This window comes from Echiichthys vipera (assembly GCF_963691815.1).
Source record: "Echiichthys vipera genome assembly, chromosome: 17".
In the NCBI taxonomy this organism is placed as follows: Eukaryota; Metazoa; Chordata; class Actinopteri; order Perciformes; family Trachinidae; genus Echiichthys; species Echiichthys vipera.
The window spans coordinates 14,263,002-14,286,522 of record NC_139842.1 but is presented as its reverse complement, the minus strand read 5'-3'; the positions used below and the strand labels follow the sequence as shown (position 1 = coordinate 14,286,522).

General features: G+C 40.6%; 1 protein-coding gene across 1 annotated transcript in view; it reads right to left on the bottom strand.

Moving 5' to 3' along the window:
- The window catches only part of sdk2a (sidekick cell adhesion molecule 2a), a gene marked incomplete at its 5' end in the record, with an annotated part of 91,970 nt that extends 81,397 nt beyond the window's left edge, over positions 1 to 10,573 (bottom strand). Inside the window, one exon of the mRNA XM_083931009.1 lies at positions 10,417 to 10,573. Coding sequence (XP_083787135.1) covers positions 10,417 to 10,573 — 157 coding nt within the window. The remainder of the gene's footprint in view (positions 1 to 10,416) is intronic.
- Positions 10,574 to 23,521: the final 12,948 nt, after the last annotated feature.

The following is a 23,521-nucleotide window of genomic DNA, read 5'->3' as shown; positions in this document are numbered from 1 at the left end:
TCTCACAGCCTTGCCATGATTTTTTCATGGCCATTGTTTCTGCTCCACCCCACTTTAAATCAAGAGCACAATGCATGTCTCACCAGCCCCACTACCCCACCGTACTTCACTCTGGACAACATTAATAAAACAAGCTTTCAATGATGCAGAGTGCAACGCTACATTGGGCTCTGAGCAGTGGTGTGATTAAAGCTTTTAAACACCACCCTTTGAGTTTGCATATGTCAGCTCTGCAGTCTGGGTTTGTATCCACGCTGGTGTGGTACATGTTCTCTCTGTCGTTTACCTTGTCTCTTTTTCTCTTCTTCACGATTCCTCACTAATGCAGTGGGGGGAAGAAAAGTGCTGGGTCCACTTTAACATATATAGGAACAACAGGAGCTTCAACAATAAAATGGGAGTGAGGTCCACAGAGGAAGATAAAAGTGGGAAGGTAGCACTGATTGTGTCTATTGTCCTGGTCTAACAGTTGTACTTCTTCCTATCTTTGCAGACCGCCCAAATTCAGCCAACACAAGTATTCCACTCTGTTTCTTCACCTACAATTAGCATGTCTGCTGCAGCTTTGTTTTCACCATTTTCACTGTGAAGCATGCGAGAGACACTAGCGGATCAGCATAGCATGCATTCAAAGAACAACTTTTTGATTGGTAATTTCTTCTCGAAATTCTTTCTTCGTACTCTAATAATGGCGTCCCCTTGAGTGATTACAGAAATGGAAATAAAGCCTTTTAATTGAATTCCATGAAATTTAACATCGGCCAGAGCAACTTCATTAAACTGATATAATCCCACTGACTCTCCCATTTCTGCTGTCCCCACGGGCAGAGAACATGTCCGACATTGCTACAATAAGATATGTGCTCAAACATTTCATTTCACAGAACAAGTAAATTACTCTTTCAAAGCTTTCAAACTTGTAAATGAAAATAGCTTGACCAGCAATTTGAGAAAGCTTTCAGCACAATGACACAGAAATTTAGCCCAGGGCTTCTGCAACAGCAACACAAGTCAGAGCAGCTGCAGCCATCATGTGGAATCTGCTCACAAACAACATAAACCAACCCTGCCTTTGTTTCTGCTGTAATACTCTTGCTCAAGTCAGGCATCACATATCAGTTTTGAGCCATCATATGTACGTCAGATATGATGTAGATCTGATTTGGCTTTACTCTATTGGGTAAAGCTCTGTGTCAGCCTAGAGTGTGTTCATATGTCTGATGCTTGTGGAGACAGGGGTCCAACATTGTCAAGTTTTCCTGGTGCGGTACAGTACATGTCCCCAACAGGGGACGCTCGGGCTCATGTCTTTAGGTACATCACGCTGGCTCTGAGTCGAGAGGAGACAGAGACAGAAGCATTTGGGACATGGCAGTCCCCTGCAGAATTAAGCAGGCTGCGTCTCAAGCCCCAGTGACAGGAAATCTCACTCAGATCACAAAAGGCAGCACTGATTGCATCTGACATGTGCATCCTCATCCCTCAGATGCAGTGTCTTTGTTTTGTCTGGATTACTTTGTGTACCCTTTGTGTGTGTATATGTATATGTGTGTGTGTGTGTGTGTGTGTGTGTGTGTGTGTGTGTGTGTGTGTGTGTGTGTGTGTGTGTGTGTGTGTGTGTGTGTGTGTGTGTTTGTGTGTGTGTGTGTCTTTCTCCACTGAGCTTACCCTTCTTCTAAAATTGAAACGGTGACCTTTTTCTACATATTGCCTGTCTGTGAGTACAGTATTTAAGAGCTAAAGCGTGTGTAAAAAGGCTCATTCTGATTAAACAATTAAGCGCGGCTGACCCAAGATGGTTTGTGTCTAACAGGCCGAGCACACCACTGAAATGCAGGACTGTATGTATAAAAAAGGCTGGCAGTGGGAGGGGTGGAAGGGTTACTGTTTGGGCTCAAACTGGGCACACTAATCCCTTTGATCCCCCCATTTTACTGTCAGCTGTTTCCTAGCTACTGTCGGATCTGCACAGAATTTAGGATTTGTGCTACTGTACACCACAGCAATCTCTACCCCACTGATGCAGCGCTCTCTTTTCTTTCCTCTATCAATACCTCACCCAGCAACGACCCTACCCCCCCAACCTATGGCCTCCTCACAACATCCATAGCAGTATTTATTTCTCTTTCTTTTCCTCTTTCTCCATCACTTTCCTGTAGTTGGCAGCGACTGTGACATGGCATGGAGACAGGTTCAATTGGATAGAAGTTTGCACAGGGGAACATCAGAGCATGACGGTTCACACTGGAAAAGCTGATTCTGATTCTATTCACACAAGACACCATGGCTGTGCCCCACTTTCATTAGTTGTGCTGAAAAACAACATTCAACTACTGAATGCACTTTTGCTGTGTGCATGTTTGTGCATCTGCTAATATGCATTAAAGCAATAATGACATTTTTATTGGATTCCTCTTTCAAGCTGCCTTTGAAATTAAAATAAATATGCATCTGTATCTGCACAGGATCTCCTCATCAGTATCACTTGCTTTCAAAAGGTACAACACCCACAGGCTTAACCTCTGAGGAGCTCTCCCAAACTGATCCTAAATCATTCCGGGCAGAAACACATGACAGACTCGATTTGCATATTGGCAGATTCATGCTTCATTGTCAAACACTGGTTCTACATAGCCCTGCATCAATTAATCCTGTAAGCATGTAGAAGAAGAGTGAAAACAACAAGTTTCTCAATTTGCTCATTTCAATAGGACCTGCTGTGCTGCATTGATTTTCGGATGTACTGTACACCTACATAATTTGTATCATTCAAGTAGTCAAGCTCTCAGACCATCCCTGTTTTTTTTCTAGAGCCTTTGTTCAATTTGTATGTTTCGATTAAGTACTTTAAACCTTGCTAGTCAATTCTTTCCTAAGAACACAAATGAAAATGTAATGATCCAGGACATTATCGGCAGAAGAAATTGAAGCAAAATATGTCATCATCACTCACTGTGCTCTCACAAAATGTAACTGTATAAATACCTTCACATCTGTGGGAGGGTAAAAAAAGAAAACATTAACAAGATAGATCATCAAGTTAAAGTTTTTATTTTAGGTCTGTAAATAAATCTCTACATGCAATGTGCCTTAAAAGAAGAAAGCAGGCTCCCATACAGTGTCGGATAAATGCTTTGTCTGGGCTTGGAAATCCCGCTCTATAGTTTCAGTCTCGCACCTGAAGCACTTTCATGGCTTGTGCTGAGAGGCCAAGGAAAAGGGAATCCAGATGTGACATGAGCCGCTGTCAACTTCCATCAACATCACACTGCTAAACCGACACTCGGCTGATGTTAGGGGCAAGGACAGTGATCAAAGATATGTGTACAGTAAAGTGTTTCTTGATTGTTGAGCTCAAAGAAGGCTCAAAGGTCCAAATGTCATCTAAGTAAAAGAGAGATGCATATGAAGCCGGAGTGTGCAACATGTTTTTCCCACTTTCAAGTCTACTTCCAATGATCAGCACCTCACTGTGTGTCACTGCTCTATGACGATGACAACCAGTTCTAAGGTATGCCATGTACACAAGACAGATAGTTCCTTATCAGCAAACACAAGAGAACTGCTCGATGAAATTGTAGGGGGGAAGTTCTTAAGACACCTTGATGCCCTTGCATGTTTCATGCTTTAACATCTACACTGACATCCTCTCGTATCTCCGTTGCATTTTGTTTACAGTGAAGGTGGAGTACTGTCAAGATGTGACAGGAGAGGGGAGGGCCTGATGTTGAGCTCTGCCTATCTCTGGGAAGAGCAGGAGAAGCCAGGTGTTGGGTAACAAAAGTGATATCAAACATGATATGGTGTCCCAATTGGCCAAGTACAGGACTCTGGGGAATGAGATTCAGTGCAGGTCTTAATCAATACTGAGCACAAGGCAGTGAGATGCAGCTTGAGGCATGTTGCCAGGCCCCCTAGCGGGACTGGAAGGCCTAATGCCAAGCACAGCCAGAGCAGCAAACTCAGCCCTGCAGATGGAGAGCACGGAGGCTCCGCGCTGACCCTCTGACTCCACATCCATGCATGATGCATGATGGAACATATACAATAAAAATCCTCTCTTCGAACAGCACAGTATAATTTGGCCTCAGCTGTATCAGCTGGAAGATGCAGCTTTCAAGAAGGCAGCGATCAAGAGCACGAAGCATGTTTCTGTGCTGAGATTGAAACAGCAATATTGGTGTGTCCACCCATGCCATCACTTACCACAGAGAAACTTTCCGCTTGTGATTGCATAACATAATCAAGTGTTGGGGCTGGCTTGGTTTGAGGTCAGCAGAAGAATGGAGTTGAATGTCAAGATGTGAATTAATTCAAGTGAGTGTACAAAGCGTAAAAGATTGGCACCACCAGTTGTTTTTAGTAGGAGAGAGACAAAACATAGCCAGCTTACTACCCCCACAGTTTCTCCTCCATCTCCCTGTTTCTTTGCCTCTTTTGCCATTTTATTCACAACACAAGAACACACTCACCAGTCCCCAGGAGGGGCAAGCTGAATGAGAGCAGAGATTCAGTGTGCACATTATGCTGTAAAAAGCATTGTTTCTCGCCGCAGTTTTCCTTGAGTTGCCTTTGTGTTGTTTAAATGTTTACATGGAGCAGCTTGGGGGGCTTCAAGACAGATGTATGGTCCAAGAAAACTGCCTCAGCACAATCATTATTTTCCCTGGATGAAAGTAATGACACCATTCTGAGGGCTTTTCAAATAGCTCCTTAAAATGATGCTTTGATGAAGAGCATGCAAAACATCTTTGCTCCCTTGTCAAAATGATATTAGACAAATTAAACGAATAGTGCCACTTAGAATCCCCCTCCCTATCCAAGGTCATTTCCTTTCTTTTTCTGTCCCAGCTCAAGGCCTCTTCTGCAACATTTCTTTTTGCTCTTGATAGTTGAAGAGGTGCCTCCTAGTCCGGTGTCAGATTGATTAGACTTTTAGCCAGGAGAATTAATATGTGAGGAATGTGTCTCTACCCCCTTGCAGCGCTTCTCCCTTCAGTCTCATTGGTAAACAAGGAGACATGGAAACAAAACCACTCTCAGCAATGTGATTAAAATTGGCCCCAAAAGAAGGACTTGCCTCCTCAGTCAACGCTGCTGTTATTGAAAAATCTAATTTAAGAAGCCTATACCTTTTCTTAACTATATTTTTCACCCTGTAGGGCAAAGAAGAACTGTCTATGGGTAAATAAAATCTGCATAACATCAATCTATGTGGTGAAGATTCTGTTTTACCCCGCATGTTGCATCATACCTTATCGTTTAAAAAAAACAACATACGTCTGGGCTACTTTGTGCCCTCTTTAGCAAAAAACATTTCCATCACACATTCACATCATAGTGAAAAGCTCTTAACACTCCTCCATAGTAAGTAATTATTTCAGCCAGCTACTCTAATATGGCAGCATGACAGACTCATGGTAGGAGATAGGACTCTTTGCTCTATGCAAATAGCCATTACCATAGCCCTTTGGGCAAATGGCAATTACTGGGCAAGGGGTGAATGCCAAAACCCTGTGGTACAAGTTAATTTGATTACATTTCCATTATGAACTATAAACACAGTTTTGCTGCTCGACTGAGCTAATTAAAGGCCTCCTGAAGCTAAAAAACGTTGACAGCGCAGCAGCCCTATTGTTCTTCAACAATAAAGTAGATCGTAATCATTTGTCACCCATGAACAGGTTTGGGGCACTTGTATTTTCTTTCTTTTCTGAAACATTAGCATTTTTTTAAAGGCATCAGGGGGTTTCATTCATTTATTTCAAATAGTGCTGCCAGTGAACACACTTTCTAAATCAGCTGTGATGTGTTGCATCTTAGTGAATAAAGCATCCTGTGGCAACATGAATAAACATGTGTAGAAAGCATTTGGCAGCCAGAGAACTGTAGCCAACCAGCCTGACATGGGAGGAAGGTGCTGAAGACACACACACACACAAGCAACCGGGTTTAGAAGCCAGCAGGCTGCCACCACATTTCACCTGAGGCTGTGCAAGCCACTTGCTGGTCGTTCTGGGCATGAGCCGTGTTGCAAAGAAAACAAGCATTTAGTCCAAATTTCAGCAGACATCTGTTAGGTCTCTAGAGAAGTACACATGTTTAATTAACTACATTTCACCATAAAGGGAATGAGTGGGATACATACAGTATGTCCTAAATATGTGCTGTGTTAGAGCTGTCACTAAGGACTATTTTCAATCGATTAATCGACTATAGTATCAATAAAGCGATTAAGGGATTAATCTAAATGATTAATTTCCCTCCTGAAAATCAAATTGGCAATTTCATTAATGTTCATTCTATTTTGACAAACTACATGTCTGTATAATGCAACAAAAGCTCAATACAAGCAAAAGTTTACATACTAAAATGCAAAACTGTAGTTTTAAACTGGCAACAGCAAAATGTTAAAAAAACAACAAATAGGCTAAAGTAAAAAGAGAGCTGATTATTTCATTTTGATGAACCAAACCTAACCCATTCTACATTCAAACTCTATTCTCAAATGTAAAAATTTAAAGTTTCTTTAAATATTTTAGTTATTTGTTATCAGTTACTTTTAAAAATCCGCAATAACCACACTTTACATCGGCATAAATTAGATCCACAGCACAGCCCATATTTACAAAGAAAGGAAATCACTTTAAAAGCTGGTTCCTCCTACTCTCCTTATTAACTTCTTCCAAAACAATCTGTCAGCACTCATGTGATTCACCAAGCCTGATAACCAGAACCAACAACGTTCTGTTCACTTCACCTGTCTCTCCTCTGCTCTGCTCTGCAGCGTGATAACCTCGCCTTCCGTTGTCGGTACAGTATTTGGCTGTTAAGTCTGCCGTAAAACCTTTTCAAAATACAATTTCCGGTACAAACGCTCAGTTGAACAAAACGACGGCTGAACCTGTGAACAATTACGATAGCTTGTTTCTTCAGTGAGACACCTTTTTCGATAGGAAAGCGGTATAATGACAATTCATTTTTTCTTTTTTTTAACCTCAGATCTGAGGATTCAAACAACAGGGAACACAGCACTGCGGCACTGTAGGCCCGCTTGGCCCCGGAAATCATATTTTGAAAGGGCATTACGCCACAATTTAACAGCCCAAAGCAGCTGTTGATTTTAATTGATGCACTGTAGTAGGCATGCTGTCTTTGCCGTGGTCTGTGCCTGTGAATTTCGCCACTTTGTAAAACGTGAGAGCATAGGATATTAATGATTGTGAGAAATTTCAACAACAGTGCTCATCAGCACCACAGCTGCAGAATGAACAGAACACTGATAGGAATGTATTGAAACGATTTGGAAACAGTAAAAAAGATGTTGTCTTAAAATACTTATGTCAACATTTAGACGTCATTGATTATAACGAGTAATCGTGGCAGCCCTACACTGTGTGTATTATAGTACAGTGGCTGAGAAGTTCCTGCAATCTCAATGCCTCGTCACTGGGCCCCATATGGGATAAGTGACATGATCAAAGTGCTTCAAGTCAAGGAAAGTGCATTGATTTCATCACACATGGCTCAGGATTTAGTATCAAGTCTACAATCAAATGCCTGAAGCCAAAGTGGCATCAATGTAGTATGTAGGTCTACTTTCGGGGAGCTACAGGCAAAACAGATTAAGCTTTCTATTATCTGTGATGGAGTGTATTATGTGTGGGCGCAGATGACCGTGTTTGTCATCAGTCTTTGTTGGAACTATGAGATGCCTTTGATTCTATTAAAACTGTATTATATTTATCTTGATGGAGTTGTGTAATCATGTACACATTGATTTTTCTATCTTTCAGTGGATGTGTTTGCTTGTGCGTGTGTATTAGTGTGTCACTGATGTAGATGAATTATGATCTGGAGCCCGCATTAGAGCAGGCAGTTTTAATCACACAAGGATTCAGAGTGTTTTAAACAAATGCTTTTTTGTAAGCATGTTGGATTATCATAAGATTTAAAGATTTGGAAATGCCTGACAGCTGTCAAGCTGCATAATAACGTCCGTCCAGAAAATTATAGCAGCTGCTGGTTGGCAGAATGTCAATGCTGCTATCTAGATTAAAGCTCAATAGACAGGAACATACAGTAAGCGCCTGCAAGCATTCACACACAAACACACACAACAAGAAAAACACTCACAGAAAAGGCACACAGATAGATTTTAGCAGTGAAATCTTTGAGGAAGGGTGAGAAGAGAACAAGGACTTCTAAGATGCGAAGACAGACATAATCCCACATCTATTTACTTTCTATTTTGACGAGGGTGTCTAAATTATTCTTAAAATGGCATGCAGAGAGCAGCCTGTGGCAGGAGAAAGGTTCCCCCGCAGACTGTATCAGGTATCCTCTTGTGCACTGGAGCAGCCAGCCGTATTAAACGTAGCGGGAGCCTCAGTAGGAACCTGTTGAAAAACAAGTACATGCCACCTCCAGTTCCCTGGAGCCTTGAGTGCCTGCATGTCGCCTAATTTAAGACATTCTCAGAGGTCCTCCCTTCTCAGAAAAATCCCAACAGCATCTCTAACTTTATGCACAGGCACAGCCACGCTGCCTGTCATTTGCAAACAAGGATGCCCCATTAGGATGAGGTCGGCTACCTACTTGAGAAGAACAAGACCTCTATGGCTTGTAAGTGGACCCCCTGCAAAGACTGCAAGTGCATATGCACTGAAGAAGAACCTAAAACAGTGATTGTGTGCCACAGAGAAGGTCCTTTTCAATTGAAAGAGCAGGCAGACAGAGGGGTGAATCTCTCACCAATGCTAATGTGCAGCCGGTAACATTCAAGAGGCCTGAATACCAACTGCAAGACGAGAAAGAGGTCTGTTTGGGGAGGAAAGGTAAAACCCTGTGAAGTAGCCTTGAAGTGTTCAACAGATCCTCTCACACTCCAGGCATGTTAGCTGGAGAAAAAGGATGGTAATAACAGCTAATGGAACTGTGCCCTGCATAACAAGAGACGCCTGAGACTCTTTTCAGATAAGGCTGGGAGCACTTTGGAGCAATGCGACCTGTTCAAAGACAAACAAGCAAAGGGATTATACCGCTTTTAGCACTTTGGTGCACTGAGCATTGTGATTATAAGATGGGGAATGAATAGAAAAGCCCAACTCAAATGAGTCAACAACCAATGCAAGACGTTTTTTCTCCCTTGGGATCTATTGAAAAAAATGCCTCAAGGATTTGTACGTCAAACATCTGTCTTTTTTTTGTGGTTGACCGTCTGTACTTAAAACCTTGGCTCTGTGGTTGGAATCCGGAACATAAGGTTAAACGCCATTTCATGTGATTACACATCAAGATGCTGCTGGTGAAATTCATAGCCCAGAAAGCCCACAGGATATATTTTGCCCTTCATTAACTTACCTTCAGTTCTTGTGACGAATGGCAGTTATGCTTTTCCAATTCTGAAATATGAAGGCAGAAAGGATTTGCTCCCGCTGGGTTTTTCCCTCTTGATCTATAGCGTATGTCTCATTACATTCTCACTGGTCAACAAGCACATCCAATGACAGATGTCAAGTGACAAGTCATACCAATTTCACTTGTATGATTAGTGTAGATCATATCACCACCTTCACTGTCTAACTATCCACTGTGCTGGATGTGACGGAACCCTACATGTTGTGATTTATTCATTGCGTTCTTTTACTTTTACCTAGTTTGCAAATGAGAGCTCAAACAAAATAGACAGCAGGGGAATGTCACACATCCGTCAAATTGTGGCCTTGCTTCATTACTGCATAGTTATATTCATACATGCAAATGAGTGGCTACACAATTAAGGTGGCCTATGGGCAGGAGGGGCTTCAGGATGACAGTTTTTTGTTTGCTTGTTTTACAGATTGCACTAGATTTTTTTCAATGTTTTAAAACAGTAAAATGACATATGACATGAACATGAAAATATGATATCTATAGGCTTTAAAGCCACATACACAGAACATTTTAGAGCAATATACAGTAGGATAATGCATTTTCATAAGTGACATGCATTTGAAATGGCTCATAATGACAAAGCATACACTGTAGGCTCATTAAACCAAACAACATTTGCTAATATGAGTGTCTAGTTTTGCAGAGGCAGGCTGTGCTCCTTTGGGCTTTCGGAGCATGCAAGTGGTCCTGTGGTTGAAGTGGGGAATGTGGTGGAGACGACAGTCTATACACACATTTATGTTTGAACAAACGAATTTACCAATTGACGAATTTAATCGCATTTAGTGTGTATCAGGCAAGTTTCGCTAATTTGACCAGGTCTGTAAAATCCAACAATTTTTTTAACAGTTTTTAACATTTTTGCCTAATCTCGTTTACCACTATACATCTCTACCACAGACTTTGTGTGCGCTTCTCGCTTCCAGCAACTCCAGTAGGTGTACAAAAACAAACCAAAAAAATCGAAGTTGTGTATCTTACCTTGAGCCCGAACGCTGAGGATACAAGTCGCCGACAGCAGAATCCAACAGGACACCCACACCTGTCTGACCTGTCCAGTCCGTCCAGCTGTAATCATGGTCCGCGGTGCCACCGTCGAGCCACCGGTGCTCCTTCCCCGTCTCCACGCTGGGGACATGTTGCTCGGTGGCCACACGCTCCCGAGAAGAGTCCTGACTGTTGCTGGTCCTGTGCGTCAAACTGCTCCTCACTGGTGATGAGGGTGAGTGACTCGGGGGGGGGGAGAGAGAGAGCTCACTCCGTCAGAGAGAGCACCAGGCATGCAGACAGGCACGCGGTAGTGTGAGAAGCCCTTGGACAAAGTCCCGCACGAGCAAGGCGGAGTCAGTCCAATTGAATTTGCTCGGCTGTCAAGTGTGCGAGACGGAATATTGACATCATCTTCTTACTGCTCCGAATAACCCCTGAATGTCTCACAGAGAGATTCGGGGAAGCAAAATAAGGGATAATCACGGTGGCTGCACACAGTTTGGAAGTGAATGTGATGGCAGCTTTCAAACCGGCATTTGATAGTGTCACATGTCCGGTCCTCTAACAGAAAAAAAATAATCATTTATTTGTCTTTAGTTCTCGATAAATACCTTCCCACTGCAGCTGTCCTCGAGCAAGGCACTTCAACAAAGCCAGCTGCTATATTTCATTGCCCAATGGCCAGCATTAACTCCCAGGTGTGTGTGCTGTTTAAAGTGTGAATAAACTCAGTCCACCTTCCTACAGAGGCTGAAAGAAGTTTTCTTGTGCTTAAAAACGACCTCTATTGTGTCATTATGGCAGTTTTATTAGGAACTGACCAATAACATAAACCCTGGCAGTGCGTACACCCCCAGACAAACAATACCAGGACATGTGCTCTGTACGCGATTGCCACCACGCGGCAGAAAGTGGTAGGGGACATCTATTTGGACAGCTGTGATTGATTGTTGACACATTAAAACTAACAGCCTGGGTTTCAACGCTACCTGATGACAACTAAATCTTTTTAAAATAGCTGTTTTGTTCCTACTGCCAAGGATAACGCATTAACTGGGTCACAGAGACTTAAAGATGCCTGGATCTATTTATTCTGCATTGGCCCAAGATAACCCTGGCACTGTGGTTTGGTTAAAAGCACAACAGCCAGACAAACCATTACACAGATAAATAGCACATAGGAAATAGCTTACACCTGAACAATTTAATGCGATTCGGAAATGAGCCAGCGATCAAGGAGGATGGCAGACTGTTATCATTCTGTGAATGCTCACCCCATCAGAATGCTTCCTCTATCACCAGACAAAGGATAAAAGGCAAGCTCCAGCACACAGCATTGGTGGGCACTTCTGAAAACAGAGGATGTTGCATATGGGCTGTGATTAGCTTTGTTGTCCTGGCTCCTTTTGAGCTCACTGGAAAAATGCATGTGGGGCAAGGCAAGCTTAAAAGAGCTGTCACAATATTTCTGCCTTAAAAACAACTTGCATGTGTGCCATTAGATGTATTGAGTAATATCGACTAACAGGGTACATCTGAGCTATGAGCCTCTGCTTTTCAAAGAGCCTGGATAAAGTGTAAACAGAGGTATCTGCCTGTGGGATGTTGCCTCACCTCAGTCCCTTTATGCCGTGCTTTGTATAGTCCCACAGTGAATCTATTCCCCTGTCCTTTACTCTGCAAATAACCTACTTCCCTTTGCCTCTATATCTGGCTACCAGGAGCTCATTTGGTGTCATCCATTGCTCCCTACCTTTATTTCCTCTCCCCTCACACCGCTGCCACCCCATGCACCATCCCCTCCTGATAATGATGTGCTGATTATGAGGCTCTTAGGCCAGCAGATTGCTCTCCAGTCTCATTCGCATGCAGTGGAAAATTGCTGCTGTCTTGGAGCCCCCGCCCCGCTGTGTGTATCAGGCAGGTTGACATTAGCAAGCTGCTGGGAACAGCGCTCAGGCGCCAGGGCAGGTGCTCCGTCTCAGTCTCTATAAGCGTTCTGCAGCAGAGGAAACAGTGGCCGCCCGATGTTACAAACCACGCGGGGGGGCCACCACAGGCTGGTGTGAAACATATTGTGTCGCTGACATTTATACATATGTGAACAGCTAATTTTACTTGCCAAGTGACACCAAGTTTGTTACAGTGTTACACACAATAAAACAAACAAACTAATTTATTCATCCACTAACATCACAATTGCACCATTAGTTGATGTAAAGTCAAAAGTCTGTAATTTCCAAAGGAAAGTGGTTAATCAAAGCATTTCATCTTCATGCAAGCAAACTAAATGATTACTAAAAGTGTTGAGAGAGAAAATAATTAAATAAAGTAATTGCATTTTTTAAAAGGTACCATAGGAGTCCTTGATGCACTAAATGATTAGACATTCAGACGCCACATTGCTGTCTTGACATTGAGGAAGAAACAAAAAAAGATGTGCAATTCCTGTTAGAAATATTACATTTTATTTAAAACCATGGACATCCTTGGGCAAGTGTTTTAGACCAATCAAGGCTAATCTTAAGAGGACACATTTTCTCAATTCAATTCAATTCAATTCAATTTCATATATAGTGCCAAAATTTTAACAAAAGTTATCTCAAGCGGTCTACATATAGAGTAGGTCAAGACCACACTACTTATTCATGATTAACATAGACTCAACAATTCCTCCATGAGCAGCCGCAAGTCACATTATCTTTAATAATAGTTATAATAATAATAATATTTATATTCAGTATACTGTATATCCAGCAATCTTGTGGCAATGAAAACCTTCCTTTTAACACGCAGGAACTTCGAACAGACCCAGCTCAATGGAGGACGGCCATCTGTGTGAACCGGTTGGGGGGAGAGAGAGACAGACAAACAGACAGTTCCAGGGATGCAAGCAACCACAAAATTAACATTAACTGTAATAATATCTATAGTCATGTGAATATATAGAAATATGAATAATAATAGTCTTAGCACACAAAAAAAAGACATTTCAAGATTTTTTCTTCAATCAAATGTCATTTTTCTTGATAGTCTTGAAGGCTGAATCTGCAGATAAATGATTTGTTAAGACAGATGCTCTTTACAATGTGAAATGCACTCAAACGGTACTAATAGAACTTTTAAAGTCCCATATTATGCATATATACAGGTTCCTACTTATATTTTGGGTTTGTACTAGATACTTTAATGTTTACAAAAAAATAGTCTGAATATACCTGTGAAACGTTACATTTTAATGCCTGTCTCTTTAAGCCATCACTGTAGCTGGGGAATGACTTTAACGGCACTGTAGCATAACTTTCTACTTAAATATAGTATAGTGGTGACGTCACAGCATACATAAGTCCTAATGGCTTGTTTGAAGGCACAGTTTCTGAATACGGGCTGTGTGCATTTCTCTGTGGATTTAGCTTTTTTAAACTTTCACAGTATTTATATAGTACCTTGGCATGCTTTATAATAAAAGAAGACATGGAAACTTGCTTTTTACAATATGGTACATCTTTGGACAACATACCAACATATTTAATGCAGCTGATGTTTCTCAGGGTCACTGACAGTCGCTTAGCAGGTTAATGTAGTTCACTTTTGATAGTGGATTATTGTGTAGCATCACAGCTAAATAATAACATGTTGGTCTGGGAGATGGGGAATGTACAATGGCCTTTTAAAAGCTGTTCTCTTTCCATCAGCTCGCCTGATTTGAAATGGCTCGATTGAAATGAGCTTCATTTGAGATTGGCCCTGAGCCCTCTCACTTATTCATGCAGGCATGATAGTGCAAAGACAAACAAAGTGGCCATGAAATACCAGTCCCTGCCTATCACATCTGTGGTAACAAACAGCATAGTTACAATGGTCTATCTGTTTTAAACAGGAAAACAGTCCAGCCGTTTGCTTCAGCTTTGTTCTTCATTTTTAATGCTCCTCTGTAAAGGTTGCTGCCATTTGTCACATGTTGCTGGTGTTGATTTTCCAATGTGAATGTGCTTTCCTCGGAAGAACAAAAACAACCCTAACAAGTGTCAGCAAACACACACACACACACAGACACACACACACACACACACACACACACACACACACATACACACATACTGTACAATGCACAATGTTGTCGCATCCGTCTTGACACCTCATCTATAGTATCTCACAGAGAAAATCAGATTTCTCAACAGTAACAGATCATCTCACAGCTCTTTCCTTGAGATGGTGGTTAACTCCAACTGCAAATTGAAACATGAAAAATACAACCAAACTCAGATGCATAGCTGTGCCCCAGCAAAGACATCAGAGGGTAATATCCCATTCCCTTTTTCACCCATACATCTGTTTTCTCACCACAACAAAACTGATTTGCATATATTTGTGCATCTTCTGGACCACAACAACTTAAAATAAAAAATAAAACTTCAAAATAAATTTGTATATTTACTGTATCATTTACAGTACCTGTAGTCAAGTTATCTAAGTTTACAAAACAAAACAAGTATAAGTAGGTCTCCTAGAATATTATTTTCAATATCAAAATGCTACACAGTTAATTCTCCAGGCACAACTCACTAAGGAATATTGCCTTGAATCACTGGCATAATTGGACTCCTCCAGTCTCACTTTGATGTAAATAACATTAGCAATTTTCCAGTCATTTTGCATTGATCTTTCATTGCAGAATTCTGCCCCAAGAAGCAGCTGGAAATTGAATGTCTTAAATGGGAGATGTGACAGGGGCATTTCATTCAAGTTGTCGGAGGAACTGCAGTACCTGAAAGATGCAACATTATTCCGATTGATTCTATACCTTGCGCTGCAGGCAATTTCTGTCCACCACCGGCAGAAATGAACACATGAAATTCACGTACATGCAAGTCACACTTGATTGAGTCAAACAGTTACATTACGACTTCACATTATTCTGTAAACTGCCACTCCAGGGCCAAGTCTTTATCAGGTTGTGTGGCCTTCAAAACAATTCTTTTCATAAATCCACCCTGTTACTTGGCAATTTGACATTTGTTCAGTGTTTGCGGTGTCCTATTTTGTGTTCAGAACTATTCCTCCTTCCCATGTCACTCCTTGTGACTTCACAACACTGAGTTGCCAATTTAATGTTTCTACTTCCTCTCCAAGCCCTTGTTTAGAATGAATAGCTTGCAAGAGAAAGCGCCGCTGGTAGAAATTGTGTTTTTGTTTCTCTGTCCTTTCTCTCACTTAGTGGGGTCCATCTGTGGCAGCTGCAGCACTCAACAACACATAAAGAACTTACTTTCATTACATATGGTCATTTGGAGATGTAGAAAGAGTGTGAAATGTAGTTTACAACGCCCCATAAATAATGAAATAATCAATGGTTATCACATTGTGCTGCAGAGTTATGAGTTTTCTCACAAAATAAATTGAATCAACTAATCGATAGTTATGACTGCTTGTGTTTCCTTGCATATGAAAATCAGTTCATAAATCACAAGACAGTTTGGAACACTGTAAACAAAAGCGAGCTAAAGATGTGAAAGGGAGGACAAATCAGTAGAGAGCATAATTTTTTAGATCAAGACTGATAAAGGTCATTGTCATCTTCATATTCGTCTGTTGGAAGACAATTACTGCAGCTATTTACATACAGAGCAAAATCATTTTCCTCTCTAGTTCTTGACTGCCTTTTTGGCTGATGGCATCGTGCTAAATCCTTGAGCCCAAAATCCCCGCCATGGTATATCATGGCATTAAAAAATACCCTAGGCACACTAAAGATTAGGTGGGATGAATAGAGATATAGAAGCCAGAGGTCTCTTACGATTTCACACCAGTTTTAGCATTAGCAATTCTTCCCAGTAGCAATCACTCTGTCATAAGTCTCCTGTGTGTAGGATGCAGCATATTCAACCCAAGACCTAAACAGAGAAGACTCTTTAATAACATCATGTTAAGGGTCTCTGTGGATTTGGTGGCCTTTCCCCAGGTGTTCATTACAGTCTGGCATTGCTGCAGTTTGTCCTTAAACAATGCAGGAAGCTGGGAAACAACAGCCCCCGGAGTTTAACAGTGTGAAGATTTTGAAACCTAATGAGTTCCAAAAACCAACAGCGGTATATTCACAGCTAGCATGGGCAGAATTTTAAAACATAAACAGCTGTGACGATCCCACAGAGATGAAATTATCTGCTCGGTCTGCATACATTAGCTGCATTTCCAACACAGTGAATCATGGGGCAGAATGCTTGTAATCTGATCAATAGGTTTGACTTATCGCACTGTACGAAGGGCATTATACCATATTAGCTGGCTAAACTTAAGCCAATTGAATTGCCCAAGTAGCTTAGCAGTGACAGAGTGATTTATGTAGTTTTCAAGTTTGGCCTGTAGTGTAATGTAAATGAATGTGGTGGAGCTGGAGCGCTCCCCTGTGGGTTGGGCATTGTTTGGGCTGCCTAGAAAGCACAAGACAAGGTGTACACAAACATTAGCATTCACTCCAAATGCTCCGCACCCTCTCCTTCTTATTGTCAACACAATCAAAGCATCAATGAGATGACTATAAACTAAGGAATGACTCATCCTTTTCAAACTGCATGGCAACTTAGAGCATATGTCATTATGTTAAGCTGCATCAACAGCACAGTGTTAGTGAGAGACATCGGGGAAAAGATAATGTAGTATGCAGCTTTGACATACTAACAATTGGTTGGGCTGAGTAATGACAGTGATGATTCCCAATGATTTTTTTGCAAGAGCATTTGTCGAGTGTCATTTATTAATTATTCCCAATAGAGAGAGATTAAAATATTAGCAGCATGATCCTGTCCTGTAAATGAGGCTTGAACGACTGCTCCTTTTCTCCCTCCTAATGTAATTGGCCGCAGGAGACTAGATGATCCATCAACAGTTTATTGAAAGTATTTGTGAGATTTGCCATAAAATTACATATTGATTTTTATAAAGCAACAATAAAGTGGGCTGTAAAGTACATCCAACCATAACCCAGCTATAACAGCATCAGATCTGATGAGATTTGATGGAGCTGTTCAGGCTAAGGGTTTCTATTCCTGATGTAAATGTTTTATTTTCAGCATGCAGCCCACATCCTCCGCAGTTTAACACCTGAGTGTTAAAGCCACACAAGGTTAACAAAGCAAGACATGATTTTCATTAGAGAAAGCACTTGAGCTAATCATAGAGAGCTCTCGTGAAGTGATTATATCAAAAACACAATTAGTGTCCTTGTGACGTCAAGACATTCTGTTTGAAATTGGACAGCTGCAGTAACTTCAGCAGACTTACACTTATGACGGAGGTCATTTTTGTCATTAGGAGTATGGAGACAAATATTTTATCCTGGCACTAAATATGGCTGCTCCATATATTTTTGATACAGTACCAACAGGCAATTATGTCCTTGAAGTCTATTAAACAATAACCACTGAGCAGGCCTGTAATAAATAGACTGAGCGCAGTTCAGGTTCACATATATTTCCCTCCTCAGGCAGTAAAAAAGGGGAGTCAAATATTATCACCTGTTGATGCAACAGCCTCGACCAGTCCATACAGTCAGCCTGCAATCCTCCAGGAAGAATGCCTGTAGGCTTCAGAAGCCTCTATATTACACAACTGAGCTCTTATATATTCCCAAATGCAAAGTCTTTATGTTTTAGCTTGGGGTTTCTACTATCAAGGGATTGCAGTCAAACACATCAGAAACAGCTTTATCATTTCATGTTTGCCTTGCTTATATTTTATACACACACAGTACACAGTACCCCATAATCAAAACATACATTTTTAAGAGAGACTGGTGTCCTGCAGCAGAAGTAATTATGCTAAGAACAAGTAATGTTGTATCGTTCATTTATGTTAAATATCACCACAAAAAGATGAAGACTCAATAGAAAAACTAGAATGAGCTGTATAATGTATGCAGTCCGATTGATGTTGGCTAGATATACAGTATTCTGATCCTGACCTGCTTTTCTGCTCTCATGGGTCTTTATTGACTTGACTTTGTTGTTCCTGACTCAATACTGTCTATCTCATGAGACTTCAGAGTGACTGAGCTCCTAAATTTTTCGAAACCATTTTAACTCATTCATATTAACAGTATTAAATGTCATCCCATTAATCTAAATATGAATGCACAGTTGTACCACATAAAGAAATTAAGGTGGTCTGTCAACAGCCCGCTTGTTTTATTAAGAAAGAAAATGCATAGCTTTATTAGTCACTCAAGGGGGAATGCATTGCTTTTTTGTTGTTTTTTTTACATACACAGGCCTCAAAATGTACACATGCATGTACAAGACCTATAAACATTCATTAATGGAAATATGTAAGTAAGGAGTCCCCACAGACTGAGCTACTGCTGCACCTACTGTATAAATTATTTCTTCTTAGTTTTTTTTTTAAATCGAATAGTTTTTAACGTGGAATTGTGTTGTTTTTAACTTTGAATTGAATTGAATCTTCTTTGTATAGCACCTTGAATCGACCGTCCTCTTTGTATGAAACATGATATATAAATAAAATCGCCATGCCTTGCCTAGATGGGAACCCTAAGTTTGTGAAAAATGGTTTTGGTTAGATGGTTAAGGCATGGATCTCAAATGTTTAAGTTTGTATAGGTCATCAGGAAACGAGTCTCACAGGCGTTTTCCAAGGTTACAATCTAGACACGACCATGTTGAGAACACCCAAGGAGCTTCTTGTCTAATTGGATAAAGGTTTTCAGGGGGAAAATATATAGTTCTCCAATCTCCAAGTGTGATCTATTTGACCTAGAATTTGTTAGATCATAAGAGAATCTTTGTTCCTTGTAACCAAACACTCTATGGTTTCCCCTGTCATATCACAGCAATGATCACATTTGCACATACACAATGGCACAGCCGAAAAGGATGCTCATTCATGATTTCTTTCTGATCTACCAGCTTAAGAGAGCATCAGACAGAAGGAGCAGATCTGTGATGATGAAGACACTCTCCTGGCTCCCAGTCTGCTCACCTCCAGCTGTCAGCCCCACAAGCCACCATGGTTGCAACGACTCTCAGGCGATAAAGAACCGTGGACTTATGCCAGGTAGCCTACTCCTGGGGCTCTTTCCATCCAGCCAAGACGTGACTGACTAGTGTTGGCAGGGACTGTCCCCAACTGAGAGTAACCTCCAATGTTTTGGTGCAAACAGATGGCTGACAGGACGTGCAGGATTCATGATTAAGTCAGTAGGCAGTCTGCAGGCCACCTGCAGACTAATAGATCCTGAACACTGACGTTGTGAGTCAGAACTGGACTCAGTTTTGATGTGGATGTGTGCCGCGAGACCAAGCACCCACTGCCCTCTGTGGTTTCCTGTCACCTCACGACAGTTCACCTAAAGTGGATGTGACTGCATATACGCCAAGGCCAAGAATCCCTTTCTCTGCTTTTTGTCACTTCAGTCTGCAGCCATCCCAGCATGCCTTCTAAGCCCAGGTGAGAAGGGCAGCCTCCCATTGTGGTGCAGACCATCATGAGCATTCATGTTCTGTCCACTGTTACCTTCTACAAAGCAAAATGACCAGCTTCTCTAAAAGTTGTATGTACAAAGAGCACAATGAGCTGCCCCACTGACTCAGGTAACGAGTTGTGTAATATTCTAGAAGGGTATGTAGCACTAATGTAATGCAATAATGTAATAATTGCCTGAAAATGTAATAACATTTGCACTTCTTGATCAAAAACGTAATAAAATCCAATAATGTAGTAAATCCACCAATAATATATTAGAAGTACTGACTGATATTGCAATAACATTTTTATCGATGATATAATACCTTCCAGGTAGATCTTTTCAAAACTGATGATGTAATCATTTTGATGGATAATGTAATAATGTAAAAAAAAATGCTTGTTCGAAATGTAATAGCGTGTTAACATTTATAATACTGTTAGCGTCTTGTTAGCCTACTGGAAACCCTCATGCAAACATTTGACACTGATATCATGCACGATGCAGATAAACTAAAATCCCTACCGATGGAAAAAAAAAAAAGCCAATCTCCATGCTGATACGTGTGCTAGGCTCAACCGTTAGACCAGGGTGGATCTCAGATCAGACACCATCAGATGACAAAGGCTGCAGAAGAGGGCTAACGTTACACAAGTGAGTTTTGAAGACAAAACAGTCGATTCATTCAGTCGACTCTATGAACTGTTCTTTTTTCATCTGAGTTAACAGTTATTCTAATTGAAAAAAAATGTTATTGCAATATCCCTCATGGCATTCGATTAAATTATTGGTTGAATTATTACATTTCAATCAGGTTAAGTGAACATTTTATTACATTTTCAGGTGTTATTACATTTTCAGGAAATTATTACAGTGCTCCGGGGTATATTTGTCAGCCATCTCCTCTATGGTCTGATAAAATTAAAAATTTCCCCCTGCATGTTTCGTTTCCTGTGGGGAGTGGGATAGCTGCCTTTTCTTCTGTTCATTTACAGCTCTGTTTTTTGGCACCAGATCTCTAATTCAAACTCACTTAGGAAGGTACTTTGAAGTGACCCATTTCCAGGGGTAGACTTAATTTAGTCAAGAACTATTTAAGTACAATTTTGAGTTACTTGTTACTTGTGGATTTATATTTTCTAATTCAATTTCAATTAAATTTTATTTATAGTGCCAAATAATAACAAAAGGTATCTCAGGACACTTTACAAACTAGGTAAAGACCACACTCTATGATAAACATAGACCCAACAATTCCCCCGTAGAGTACGGTGGGAACGAAAACCTTCCCTATTACAGGCAGGAACGTCAGACAGACCCAGCTCTGTGAATGCATGTTACTAATTCAAGAAGTTGAATTAGTAACATGCATTCATGAGACATGAATGAATTTTCTGACACTCCTACTTCATTACAATTCAGAGGTAAATGTTGTACTTTTTACTCCACATTTATTTGATGACTTTTCACTAATACTTTACAATTTATGGTACAAGATGCATGTGCTAGAACTTGGGCTTTTAGTTGTTCCAGACCCACTGACAAGCTTCACATTGCTTTATTTTACTCAATGCTCAAAAACATTTTTTTCTTTACCCTGTTGTCCAGCCAAAGTCTGACTTTATGTTTTCATCTTTCAATGTCTATCATAACTACCACTGCTGCAACAACACTGCGAACTGTAAACTGATAGCGTGCCAGCAGTCCCTGGGATTCAAGTCATAGGCTGGAGCCTGTTACTTGTTGAAGGAATGGGAGCATGTTATCAAGCAATATGAGAGTGGAAGAGTGGAGAGTTGGAATTACGCTGAACTGGGGATTTAAAACCTAGTTTTTATGGCTAAGATCATCAAGTTCTTTCAAGTCCAGGTTGGTTTTCCCCAATGCCTTTGGATATTCATCTCACAGCATCAATATAGCATTAACATCTTATGGCATCAATATAGCATTAACATCTAAAAATGAATTACCTTTCAAAAATAAAAAAATAATTGGCACTCAATAAAATTATTGTGGCATGGCTCGTCACCTACTCAGTTATTTTGTTAAGCAATGAGCAAATGCAAATCGGATCAAATCAAGAGGAGTCACAAGAGGAAACTGCATTATCCCACTAAGAAAATCTGCTTTCAGTCAATCTGCCTTTGTAATTAAAGCCTCCCATTAATGTAATGCTGTACACATCAAGGAACTCACTACAGGTCCTATTCTAGACGGTTAAAAAATTGGCCACCAAATCTGTCAGCACGAGTTTGGACTTCACCATAAGACAAAGTCTGTCAATACACAACCTGTATGCTGCTAAACTGTCCTGTTACGTAGTGCTGCTGTACTGTTGTTCACATTGTGTTTTGTGTCCGTTTTTGCAAAGCTGTTATGTAATCTATGATGTTCTGTAATTGTTTGTTGAATCATAATTTAGTCAGATTTTTATTGTTGCCTATGTCTGTGTTGTGTGTTTTACTGTAGCTAATGTCTTAGCCTCCTGGCTAATTCTGGCATAGTCACAGTAATATTTATTTTTAATAGGCACTGTCCCTCAGAAAATAAACTGAAAAATAAATAAAAACGGATCTTTAGCTTTTTTCACTACAAATTAGCGTTCCCAATCACATACTGTTATTCTTATCCTGGACCTGGTTATATCTCATTCATTTCTCAGTCTCTCTACACCTCTCTGGTGTTCCAATTTCCTGTTTCCCCCTGTCTCCAATTTTCTTTCACATTCTCTATTTCAAATGTCAAGTAGCAGCTGCCAGTGCCTTACCATTGCGGTCTGTGCTCATAAATCTGGGCTAATTCTCCACCTCTCTTCCATGGTGTATAAATCTTCTCACTCACAAGAGCACTGGTCCTTTTGATGAATGGGCTAGAGAAACCTCTGGATGTCAAGCGAGCTCCAGTAGTGTGCATAGTCCGCACAAACAAAGACAAAAGCTGGATTTCCATCGAAATGTATCATAAATTCTCGCTGGATTTAAGAGAAAACTGTCAAAAGAAAATGTGAATTAATTACTGTATCCATACTATTATCAGGAGTTGGTTCATCAAGATAAGCAGTAGGTGGCACCAATATCATTGTGGAAGAAGAAGATGCAACATGATGACATGATTAAAAAAGTCATTCATCGTGAAAAACAATTCAGAGAACGTGATGGAAATATGACGTTGATGTTTGTGTCATCCCCCTTTTCCTGCTCTCGTTCTCTCTCTATTCATGAGACCACAACTGAAGCAAGAATGAACATGCTGGTGCAGAGGCAATGAAAAAGCTTTACCGTTCATTATTTTATTCTGAAGGTAAAAAAAATAGCTGGAATATTATATTGAATGGAACCATGGAAACCAGTTTAAGTAACTCATTCAATAAAAGAAGAAAAAAAGGCAATGTTCTACAAGATTAAATTCCTCTGTGAAATGTTGCGGGTAAGTCATGGGCAAAAGGTTAAGGCTTGACTAAACATGACACTGGATGGTCTAATTGCCATAACAACACACGAACAGTGATAGTTTTGAATTAAAAAAAATTTTTTTTTGCCACACAAGTGCAGCCGTGAGTGGGTGTTTTGTTCTGTGAGACGGAATGAGGATTTGCGCAGCTAACTAACAGTTGTTATT